This window comes from Mauremys mutica, chromosome 1, assembly GCF_020497125.1.
Source record: "Mauremys mutica isolate MM-2020 ecotype Southern chromosome 1, ASM2049712v1, whole genome shotgun sequence".
Taxonomy (NCBI): Eukaryota; Metazoa; Chordata; order Testudines; family Geoemydidae; genus Mauremys; species Mauremys mutica.
Genome location: NC_059072.1, coordinates 324235635 through 324247952, shown reverse-complemented (window position 1 = coordinate 324247952; position 12318 = coordinate 324235635). Strand labels below are relative to the sequence as shown.

Genomic DNA, 12318 nt, shown 5'->3' with positions numbered 1-12318 from the left:
TCTCCTCTTGTTTCTTCCATGCATGTGAAGCTGTGGATGTGGACAATCCATTCACACAGACTCCTGCCCTCATTCATCATTCCCTTTATATGCAAATGACTTGAAAAATTTACCTCACTGACCAGGAGTAATTTCCTGCTGAGACACAAACTGCGCTTCCACAATTTCTGGGATTCCTTTCATCATGCTGTCCCTGGGCCCAGCTTTGGGATCCTCTCTTTCAACTCAGAGTTGTCTGAACAATTTGAATTCTCCCCTCCATCACCTAAAATACCCTCTGGTTACTAGAGAGGGAAAGGAGCATTAGAGAGAGCCTCTGACTGCTGTGATGGTGGTCTCTGCTAACTTACCCCTCCCTCCAACCTCCAAATCCCCCATGAATAACTTTAGTGCCTGCCTTTTTGTCTGCTACCCTAGACTTCTACAGCAGAATAAAATGGCCCTAATTCTTGTCAGTTTAAATCTTTTCCACAAGGTTTCCAGTAACAGTAGTGAAAACAGATAATAGTCTGACCAGTTTTCATTCTACTACATCTTGAAAATGCTGAGAAGCAGCAGAGGTACTAAAGCTGTATATTCAAGAGCGAACATATTGCCCGTTTTTCTATATCTGTGTAAGCACTACCATAAACAGGACTCACGTATTTTTACCACCACTTTCATGAAAGCTTCATATGAAAGTGCCTCAGCCAGTCTACACTAACATTTACACTATTATTAGCACAGGGAAACTACACAATACTGACAATCAGATACTACATTTGCTAGTGTAAATTCAGTTAAACATTTGGAAGGTTATATTCTACCAACATGCAACTAGAGACTTGTTTTTAAGCTGCAAAAGTTAATGGTACTCACCTAAAAAAAAGCCTCCTAATCATCTCTCTCCCCTGCCCCAGTCTTGCCTGTAACATCTAACATAATAACAATACACTTCCATTATTAAATTGCTCTTCTACCATCATAATCAGATATGCTCAAAAAAGGGAGTCTAAGATTGGTAGTTGAATATCTAATATTACTCATGAGTTTCACAAGCATGAGTATGAGATGTAACATAATTCAAATCTTTATACACATTACCTTAATTTACTACTATTTGCATACTTCTAATTGTTATATTTTATCTATAAGTCTTGGTATTTATTTTTTGTAATGTTTCCTATTAAGATTTGTCTACACTAGGAAATTTACCAAAATAACTACTCCAGAAGAGTTATTCTTGAATTTCCCCATGTGGACAGTCACTCTGGAATAAGAGTGTCCCAAAATAAGTCCATGTGGACACACTTACTCCACACTAAGGGTATGTCTTCATTACCCGCCGGATCAGTGGGCAGCGATCAATCCAGCGGGGGGGGGGGGGTCGATTTATCGCATCTATCAATCTCCCGTCGATTCCTGTACTCCAGGTCAGCGAGAGGCGAGGGCAATCAAGAGGGGAGTGGTAACAGTCAACTCACCGCAGTGAACACACAATGGTAAGTCTAAGTACGTTGACTTCAGCTACATTATTCACGTAGCCGAAGTTGCATAACTAAGATCGATTCCCCTCCCCAGTGTAGACCAGGCCTCAGAGTGCCCACATGGAGAGTTGTTCTGGAATAATTATTCCAGAATAGCTATATTTATACATTTCCAAAGACAAGAGCTGTGTTTGGCAATTTTAATGGAATTTGCAGTTTTTTGTCTGGGAATACACGTTTAACTTTTTTAGTCCATGTGCTTCAAACAGCTATACAGATGAGTAATTCAAAGGGATTACTCACATGCATAAAGATATGAGTTTATGGGATTAGGTTCTAAGGGTTTAACTTCAAGGGAACACTCAAGAAAAGTAATCCAAAATTAACTAAAGGTGTGAATTTAAAACAGATTTGTTTAACCACATTCAATCCCTGTGTGGACTCACTTATTCAGAATTAAAAGTGGTCTTAATTCAGGTTAGTTTAATTTACAAGAGATTAGATTGTTAACTACTGTAACTGGGGTAGAGACAGTCTCAGTATGTGCACAATACCTCATACCATGCAGCCTCTGGGCACTACTTTAGTATAAATATTACAGCCAGACTCTTAATTAAATTGTGTTCAGCTCCACTGAACTCCCACCAAATTGTCAAAGTCATTCAAATTATCAATAAAGTCAGAATTTTAATGGCAATCAGAAAATAACACTGAAGGAAAATCTTCACAGATAAATAGTTTTAAACATAAACCTATTTTAATAATACTTATGTACAACTTTTCATACAGAAGAAAAAAAATCAAAAGGCACTCAGTTTTATATGATGTTTAAATGTCTAACACCTAATGATTGTATGCATTTATTTCTGTTTTAGAAAAAATAGTTAAGTTTCTCCTCCACATACTCAATATTATACAACATTCAATTCCAAAAACCAAAGCAATTTTCAGTTAAGTGATGGTGAAAAAAAAGTCAGACCACCACAAATAAAGTCAGTTAAATAACTGCATAGTTCTAATCCAGCTTTGTTTCATAAATATTTAATAATCCTTTGAGGATTTTTACTCTTCACAAACTCCACATTAATTGAAGTAACAGAAACACCTTTGGAGAAAAAAATACCCAAAACCCAGACAATAGCTCACAAAACGTTTTCATAGAATCATAGATTAGGATTGGAAGAGACCTCAGGAGGTCATCTAGTCCAACCCCCTGCTTAAAGCAGGACCAATCCCCAACTAAATCATCCCAGCCAAGGCCTGGCTCGACAAAGCCTTAAAAACCTATAAGGATGGAGATTCCACCACCTCTATAGGGAACCTATTCCAGTGCTTCACCACAACTCCTGTGTGGCCCTGCTGCAGTGCAGGAGTTGTAAATGTTCTGCTTAGCTTGCACTCAAGAACATAGGAAGTATGCTCTGACCAGTCTGTCCCTGCTTACCCAAGTCTCCTCTGGGCCATTGCTACAAGTTCTAGTTCAGGCATTGCTGCTTCTCAACTACGTTAGAACCAGGTCCAGTCCCCTGGTGCTACTTGACCAGACTGGCTCCAGTTCACCACATTCAGCTGTAACATAATGCTAAATTCTGAGACCTTTCTATGCTAAGAGATTTTTTATACAGTCCATCACTATATAAATATCAAAATACTAAGTACTAGCTTTGTTGTAGTGCTGCTGGTACTTTAAGTGGAGTACTTTTGTTTGCTCATTACAAAGCCCTTGACTCTGAGTGGATTTCACAAAACAGGGCAGACAGAATCACAACTCATAAGGTCTTACGTTCCATACATCTCACACACCATATCTTTATGCAGTCTTTATAACCACAGAACACATTACAAACTGTTCAGGGACCACTTCACCCACTACTAAAATCAGACACCTCTCATAAGACATGTTTGCAATTCACCCCTGGGGTTTCCCAGTTCCCATTACTGCAAGGAGGGAAAGCTGAAACAGGCAGTTATAGTTGTTTTATGTAACCCCCCCAAACACACAAGTTTGTGCAAGCAGTGAGAGAGGAGGAGATAGGTGGTGGAGCAGGGATTTCTCTGCTAGTTTCCCGTGGAGTGGTGGAAACACTGGTGGTGACAGGAGGGGGGGGGGGGGTACAGGGGACCAACAAAGAAGTATCGCCCAGGGTGGAAAGGGCAACAAGGGACCCGTAGAGTGGAGAATGTTGGTTACTGGAGATGGGTTGGAGCACATGGGAATAAAGGCATGTACGGGCCCCCCCTCTAGTGAGACTTTAGAGAGTGGCAGACTCCTGGGTGGGGAGGGTTGTGCTTTGAAGGGGCCAGAAGGGAAAAAATGAGCCTAGGGAAGCTAAGAGCGTTAGAGGGGCAACTACCTAAAAGGAAAAAGATATTGAGGGGACGGCGGCAGACTAGCCAAGGTAATATAAAGGAGGCAGGGAAGGTATCCCGGAGAACTATGCACGGAAACTGCTCTGGGGGATATAGAGGCATCGGGGGGCAGCTAGGGTAGCTCGGAAGGGGCAGACGGGAGGGGGCCCGTGCAGGGCACTGAGGAGGCTATGCAGGCGGCAAGATGGGTCCGCGGGCCCGGCGCTGCCTGCTCCCCTCCTCCCCGGCCCGGGGGGGCGCCCTCACCATGAGCACTTTGGCCGCGTTCTCCAGCTGGGCGATCACCTCAGGAGCCCCCCCCGCAGCCACGGCCGCCGCCATCATGGTCTCTCTTCAATGACGCGCCATGCGCTGCATTCTGGGACGAAGCGGTCGCACAACCAATCCCCCGGCCCGGCGGGGAAGCGCCCGGACCGAGAGTATCGGCGCCGACCTGCAGCAGCGTGACCGGCCGGAGCAGCGGGGGAACAGGCGGAAGCACCGGGCGTGACTGCAGCAAGAGCCACCCCTCCGCGCTCTCCCCCGGGGCGGGCCCAGGGCACGCGGCCACAGACGGCGGGGGGCGGGACTCAAGCAGGCCCAATACAGAGTTCGCCTGTGGCAGCACCGCCCAAGGCGAGAGGGGTCGCATCGCCTCGGGAGCTCAGCTGCGGTTTCTGCTTAACTTCGCTGGGGGCTGGCTGCAGCTCCCCTCTGACACCTGCTACACCGGGGGGCGCTTACCGGGTGGGGGGAGACTCGGCTCCCTGCACGCGCACCCTTAGTCTGCTGGAACCGGGGGGGCTCGGTTCCCTGCACCCCTCAGTCCGCTGGAACCGGGGTGGGGGGAGAGACTCGGTTCCCTGCACCCCTCAGTCTGCTGGAACCGGGGTGGGGAGAGAGACTCATAAGAACATAACATAAGAACATAAGAAAGGCCGTACCGGGTCAGACCAAAGGTCCATCTAGCCCAGTATCTGTCTACCGACAGTGGCCAATGCCAGGTGCCCCTGAGGGAGTGAACCTAACAGGCAATGATCAAGTGATCTCTCTCCTGCCATCCATCTCCATCCTCTGACGAACAGAGGCTAGGGACACCATTCTTACCCATCCTGGCTAATAGCCATTTATGGACTTAGCCACCATGAATTTATCCAGTCCCCTTTTAAACATTGTTATAGTCCTAGCCTTCACAACCTCCTCAGGTAAGGAGTTCCACAAGTTGACTGTGCGCTGCGTGAAGAAGAACTTCCTTTTATTTGTTTTAAACCTGCTGCCTATTAATTTCATTTGGTGACCCCTAGTTCTTGTATTATGGGAATAAGTAAATAACTTTTCCTTATCCACTTTCTCAACATCACTCATGATTTTATATACCTCTATCATGTCCCCCCTTAGTCTTCTCTTTTCCAAACTGAAGAGTCCTAGCCTCTTTAATCTTTCCTCATATGGGACCCTCTCTAAACCCCTAATCATTTTAGTTGCTCTTTTCTGAACCTTTTCTAGTGCTAGAATATCTTTTTTGAGGTGAGGAGACCACATCTGTACACAGTATTCGAGATGTGGGCGTACCATGGATTTATATAAGGGCAATAATATATTCTCAGTCTTATTCTCTATCCCCTTTTTAATGATTCCTAACATCCTGTTTGCTTTTTTGACCGCCTCTGCACACTGCGTGGACATCTTCAGAGAACTATCCACGATAACTCCAAGATCTTTTTCCTGACTCGTTGTAGCTAAATTAGCCCCCATCATGTTGTATGTATAGTTGGGGTTATTTTTTCCAATGTGCATTACTTTATATTTATCCACATTAAATTTCATTTGCCATTTAGTTGCCCAATCACTTAGTTTTGTGAGATCTTTTTAAAGTTCTTCACAATCTGCTTTGGTCTTAACTATCTTGAGTAGTTTAGTATCATCTGCAAACTTTGCCACCTCACTGTTTACCCCTTTCTCCAGATCATTTATGAATAAATTGAATAGGATTGGTCCTAGGACTGACCCTTGGGGAACACCACTAGTTACCCCTCTCCATTCTGAGAATTTACCATTAATTCCTACCCTTTGTTCCCTGTCCTTTAACCAGTTCTCAATCCATGAAAGGACCTTCCCTTTTATCCCATGACAGCTTAATTTACGTAAGAGCCTTTGGTGAGGGACCTTGTCAAAGGCTTTCTGGAAATCTAAGTACACTATGTCCACCGGATCCCCCTTGTCCACATGTTTGTTGACCCCTTCAAAGAACTCTAATAGATTAGTAAGACACGATTTCCCTTTACAGAAACCATGTTGACTATTGCTCAAGAGTTTATGTTTTTCTATGTGTCTGACAATTTTATTCTTTACTATTGTTTCAACTAATTTGCCCGGTACTGACGTTAGACTTACCGGTCTGTAATTGCCGGGATCACCCCTAGAGCCCTTTTTAAATATTGGCGTTACATTAGCTAACTTCCAGTCATTGGGTACCGAAGCCGATTTAAAGGACAGGTTACAAACCTTAGTTAATAGTTCCGCAACTTCACATTTGAGTTCTTTCAGAACTCTTGGGTGAATGCCATCTGGTCCCGGTGACTTGTTAATGTTGAGTTTATCAATTAATTCCAAAACCTCCTCTAGTGATATTTCAATCTGTGACTCGGTTCCCTGCACCCCTCAGTCTGCTGGAACCGCGGGGGGGGAGACTCGGTTCCCTGCACCCCTCAGTCTGCTGGAACAGGGTTGGGGAGGAAAGAGACTCGGTTCCCTGCACTCCTCAGTCTGCTGGAACGGGGTGGGGGGGAGAGAAGACTCGGCTCCCGGCACGAGCACCCTCAGTCTGCTTGGGGGGAGGTAAGAAAGCGAGAGACTCGGCTCCCTGCAGGCACACACCCGAGCTTGGTCCGGCCCGAGGGGGCAGTTATTGTGGCTCCCTCGACACACCCAATGGGGGTGTGGAGCTCAATTTTCCACGCTTTTCAGCTACCGCTTTCCTCCGCCCCTTCAACAGTAAACTCAGCTTCCCCACGCACACTCCAGCCAGCAGCCTGGCTTCCTCATCCTGCTGGCCAGCCAGGGCCAGTGCAACCATTTAGGCGACCTAGGCGGTCGCCTAGGACACTAGGATTTGGGGGGGCGCCATTTTCTTCGGCAGCGACCGGATCTTCAGCCACCCCAGTTGCCACCAGCCATTTAGGCGGAGGGAGCTGGGGGAGGCCTGCCTGCAGCAAGTGAAGAGGGAGTGGCATGCAGGGGAACTCCCTGCCCCGCCTTCTCCTCAAGCACGCCATGGCTGCTTCACTTCTCCCGCCTCCCAGGCTTGCAGTGCCTAAGCTGATTGGCGCCGCAAGCCTAGGAGGCGGGAGAAGTGAAGTGGCCACAGTGTGCTTGGGGAGGAGGCAGGGCAGGGGTGAGCTGCGGCGGGGTGAGGTGCTGCTGCAAGGGGGGCACCTCAGGGAGGAGGGGGGGAAGCTGTCGTGGGGGGGCGCCTCAGGGCGGGTGTGCGGGGGGGGGGCGCAAGGTGGAAGTTTTGCCTAGGGCGTGAAACTTCCTTGCACCGGCCCTGAGAAGGGGTCCCAGGGTGGCCCTGGAATGGAAAAGGGTGAGAACCTCCGCAAGAGGGAACTTGGAGTTCAGCTCTCTTCTATGCCTCCAACAGTGAGGCATCAGCTCCCTAGTTACCTCAGCAGGGCCTTAGCTTCCTTCATCCCTTACACAGGGGGTGGAACAGACTTTTTGGCCCAAGGGCCATATCGGGGAATAGAAATTGTATGCAGGCCATGAATGCTCACAAAACTGGAGTGTGGGCTCTGGGGTGGGGCTGGAGAGGAGGAGTTTGAGGTGTAGGAGGGTACTCTGGGCTGAGACTGAAGGGTTCGGACAGGGGATCATGGGTGCTGGAAGGGGTGCAGGTTCCAGCTGGAAGTGCATGTTCTGGAGTGGGGCTGGGGGTGAGAGGTTTGGGGTGCAGGAGGGTGCTCTGGGCTGGGACTGAGGGGTTCAGAGAGCGGGAGGAGGATCAGGGCTCGGGCGGGGGAAAGGCTCAGGGGGTGCAGGCTGTGAGCAGTGCTTACCTCAAGCATTGGCATGTCCCTTCTCCAGCTCCTATGCAGTGGCATGGCCAGGCAGCTCTGCATGCTGCCCCATCTGCAGGCACTGCCCCTGCAGCTCCCATTGGAGTGCGTAGGAGCCAGAGCGGGCCATGCCACGGATTCCGGGAGTTGTGTGGTGTGGCCCCGCCCCATCACCCCGGACAGAGTGGGGCTGAGCCACGTGGTGCAGTCCTGACCCAGCACACTGGCCGGAGCAGGGCCAAGCCACTGGGGCAGCCCCTGACCCAGCACCCTAGCCGGAGAAGGGCTAAGCCATGTGGTGCAGCTTGCAGGCTGACTTAAAATGGGTTGGCCCGTGGGCCGTAGTCCCCCCCGCATACCCAGTCTGGAGACTCAATCTTTCCACACACCACCAGGGGCAGTGCTGGTTACCTGAGGCCGTGCCTTTTACCAAGGCAGAACATAAGAACAGCCATACTGGATCAGGCCAATGCCCCATCTAGCCCAGTATCCTGTCTCTGGATAGTGGCCAGTGCATGCAACTGGACCACTATGCAGCAGAATAGTACAAGCCACTAGACCACTATGCCTCCCAATGACTGCTCGTGCCTCATCCATGAAGATCCTGATTCTATTTTGTTATTTAAGCTTACTTTCCTTCACATATCCATCCAATATTTGAGAACATTTACTTTTTAGTTGTGTAGATTGGAAAAGATTGACAAAAAAGAAAATAATGCACTTTGCCATCAGATCCATATCTCACATAGGTGGAAAGGTTTTCACTGGAAAGCAAATCAATGTTTAGTCAAGCTGTATTACAATTAAATGACTACTCCAAACTTGAGAGAGCACGTTCTTTCATATTTTCAGCAATGTTTGAGAGTCTCGTTAATTCTGTATTGTCTAACAATGTTAATATGGCCGACTGTCTGCTTGTCTTGATATCAGATGCCACTGATGCCGCTTCTGCTGCTAGAAAAAAGAAACTCTTCCCTATAGTGATATTTCCCTCCTTTTGTAATGTAAAGACTCACAAGATGAGATGTCTTCAAAGCTTGTGGACACTGGCTGCACTTCTTTTTCTGGCTATGTTGCTCTGTAAACTTATGCAGGGGGAAAAAAATCACATGCTTGTTTTTCAAGTAAGAATGTTTGGTCTCAAATTAACTGGAGGGAGTGGAGTGAGGTTTTCAGTGTCCAACACTTCACAGCAAATAACTTTGATGTGATACTCATCTAGATATAGTCCACATATGGCCCATTTCCATGTATTTGCCTTCCTACTTTCTGACAGTCCTTCTCTTAGTTCCTTTTTTTCCCACAGCTGAAGACACTTTTGTCACAGTTCAGGGCAACTGCATCTGTATTTAAGTGATCTCTCTCCTGCCATCCATCTCCATCCTCTGACGAACAGAGGCTAGGGACACCATTCTTACCCATCCTGGCTAATAACCATTTATGGACTTAGCCACCATGAATTTATCCAGTCCCCTTTTAAACATTGTTATAGTCCTAGCCTTCACAACCTCCTCAGGTAAGGAGTTCCACAAGTTGACTGTGCGCTGCGTGAAGAAGAACTTCCTTTTATTTGTTTTAAACCTGCTGCCTATTAATTTCATTTGGTGACCCCTAGTTCTTGTATTATGGGAATAAGTAAATAACTTTTCCTTATCCACTTTCTCAACATCACTCATGATTTTATATACCTCTATCATGTCCCCCTTAGTCTTCTCTTTTCCAAACTGAAGAGTCCTAGCCTCTTTAATCTTTCCTCATATGGGACCCTCTCTAAACCCCTAATCATTTTAGTTGCTCTTTTCTGAACCTTTTCTAGTGCTAGAATATCTTTTTTGAGGTGAGGAGACCACATCTGTACACAGTATTCGAGATGTGGGCGTACCATGGATTTATATAAGGGCAATAATATATTCTCAGTCTTATTCTCTATCCCCTTTTTAATGATTCCTAACATCCTGTTTGCTTTTTTGACCGCCTCTGCACACTGTGTGGACATCTTCAGAGAACTATCCACGATAACTCCAAGATCTTTTTCCTGACTCGTTGTAGCTAAATTAGCCCCCATCATGTTGTATGTATAGTTGGGGTTATTTTTTCCAATGTGCATTACTTTACATTTATCCACATTAAATTTCATTTGCCCTCATTGGTCTAGCAAGGGCACTCTCAGGCTTCCAGCTGTCACCACATCTCACTCCCTTCTGACCAGGGTATCTCCAGGCTGCACAGTTCTCTGCTTTCACTATTATTTCCATCACAGACAGGCTACCCAAGCACACCTGCTTGCTTTCTCTTCAGAGATGGTTAACTGGTATAATTGCTATAGTTATATGTTACCACACAGTTCTTTCTATACTAGCCTATTTTATTCTTAAGGGAAAAGCATTACAGAAAAAACACATTAAAATCAACAAAGGAACCTGCTAATAAGCTTGCTGGAATTCCCTAACGTGGGCTTTGGCAGGAGCAGTCCTCCAAATCCCAACCAAAGGGCAAATTCATCACAGCTTCGGCTCCGAATGCACACCTAATCTTATGGGGCCTCAATAGGGCCAGTCTTTCCAACCCTTCCTTCCATGGACCAGAGGTCCTGTCTGTTTGCTGGATCAGGAATAATGCCCTTAGCCAGTTTAAAATCAGGCCATTTATCCAAAAATCCTTTGTCTGTTGGTCCCTGGAGAATCCAGTTTGAACTAATATATGTGAACTGTTCCAGGGGAGAGGCTTCAAAGAGCTGATAAAAGTAGTACAATAACATTCCCCTCCTACTAAAGATGGTGCATACAGTGCCACAATAACACACACACAATTGGATTTTTAATACAATGTACCCCAAAGCCATTAACCCTAAATCAATATGGATTAATGTAATTCAGTAAGGTCTATCTTAATTCCCTAAGGTTTGTTTCAGTCTGTCACAACATTGTTATAGCTAATACTAGGCTCTGTCTTGGTTGGTTCTTTCTCCTTGGCACTTTGGCTCAAGCTGCCAGACTGACCAACAATTCATGATAAGACACAGAATCGTGAATGAGCTGCTACAAATTGGAGGCCTGCTATTTGTACAGGCAGTAGGAAGCAGCAGGGAGAAAGAGGGGCTCTTGAGGAAGCTGATAAAAGGAGTGGTTGAGCACAGGAGAAAATGAGCCAGGGAACTGAAACTCAACAGGAAAATTACACGCTGGGATGGGGGAGTAAGAAAGGCAGCTGCAGGGATGGGAGGGCAGTGGAGAATGAGAGTGGAGACAGGTCACTTCAAGTAAACTTTCTATCCCAGACTGCTTCCACACCCACCTCCCCACAGCTACCCAGCCAGTCCCTGACATTTTGCTATTAGCATCCCAAAGCGTAGTCATTTCCCTTCCCTGCTCCTGGTAAATACCCACTAATTCCCCTCCTCTGCTTAGCTTCTCCTTCTTTACCTAACTCTAGGGCTCTTTTAGGAGCCTCCCCTCATATAAATAGGGGGCTGTGGTCCCCAGGCATGCATTTTGGCCTCCTCTCCTAGGCAGGGTTCCTGCTCTGGCCTTATTGTTTCCCCCTCACTTCTCCCACTTCCCAGCTCCTTCTTCCACCAGTCTAACTTTCCCTGAAATACCTTCTGGTTCACTGGTGGTGGCTTCCTCAGTACCTCCCTTCCTGAATGCCTCATCGTGCTGCTCCCTCTGCAGTGTCTGCTCCTGCAATCCTTCAGTAGCAATGGCTTCAGGATGGCAGCTCCAGTGTAGCTGATCCTGTCCCAGCAGCCTGGCACCAGTCACCCCATGAAGCAGCTCCCACTGACAGTGGCAGCTGCAGTTCCTAGGTCAGTGGAGGAGGCAGCAGCAGATCCCTTTATTGAACAGCACAATTCCTTCAGGCATCCTGACAGGAGATGGGTGCAGGCCAACACATTAGATGGCTGCCCAGCTCCTCTATTTCTCTAGGGAGAAGAGCCTCTGTCAATGTGCCACTATACAGCAGAGCTGGCTGAGAGGGACCAGGGAATGCTCACTGAGTGGCAGTTAAACCGCCATAACTGTTTCTTGATGAAGGGGGGTGGCGGAGAATGTGCTAAGACCCATCCTCTCAGAGACTCTGTGGAAGGGGGAGTTCAGGAATGTGTTGTTGAGCACCCACAGTTTTCTAAGGCAGGCTGAGTCTTCAGACATAACAACATTGCAGTGTCTATTGCAGTAATATTCAACTTAAGGATCTTGAGCCATAGGTGATTTCTCTTAGGCCATCCAGTGGCTGTCTTCTCATGTATGAGGAAAGCATCACAGAGCATCCTGATGTAGATGCAGGGGTAGATGTAGATTACTCCAGAAGAAAAAAAGTCAGTTTAAAGCACTGGTGGACAGAACACAAAGACAGAGGTGGATAGCAGTAATGTGGCTAGAACCAGACTTCTAGGATCTCGTAACAGACTTCTAAGCCCAACTCTCTCACTGGGCCATAAATAA

General features: G+C 47.0%; 1 protein-coding gene across 2 annotated transcripts in view; it reads right to left on the bottom strand.

Annotated features, from left to right (window-relative positions):
- XPO4 (exportin 4) overlaps positions 1-11834 on the bottom strand; it is a 152024-nt gene extending 140190 nt beyond the window's left edge. The window contains exon 1 of one of the 2 annotated variants that reach the window (XM_045017736.1): positions 11472-11834. In XM_045017736.1, the coding sequence (XP_044873671.1) occupies positions 11472-11525 (54 nt within the window). In that variant the 5' untranslated portion in view covers positions 11526-11834. Of the gene's footprint in view, positions 1-4082; positions 4349-11471 lie in introns of those variants that run through there. The other variant, XM_045017725.1, reaches the window with a different exon arrangement.
- Between the last annotated feature and the right edge of the window lie 484 nt (positions 11835-12318).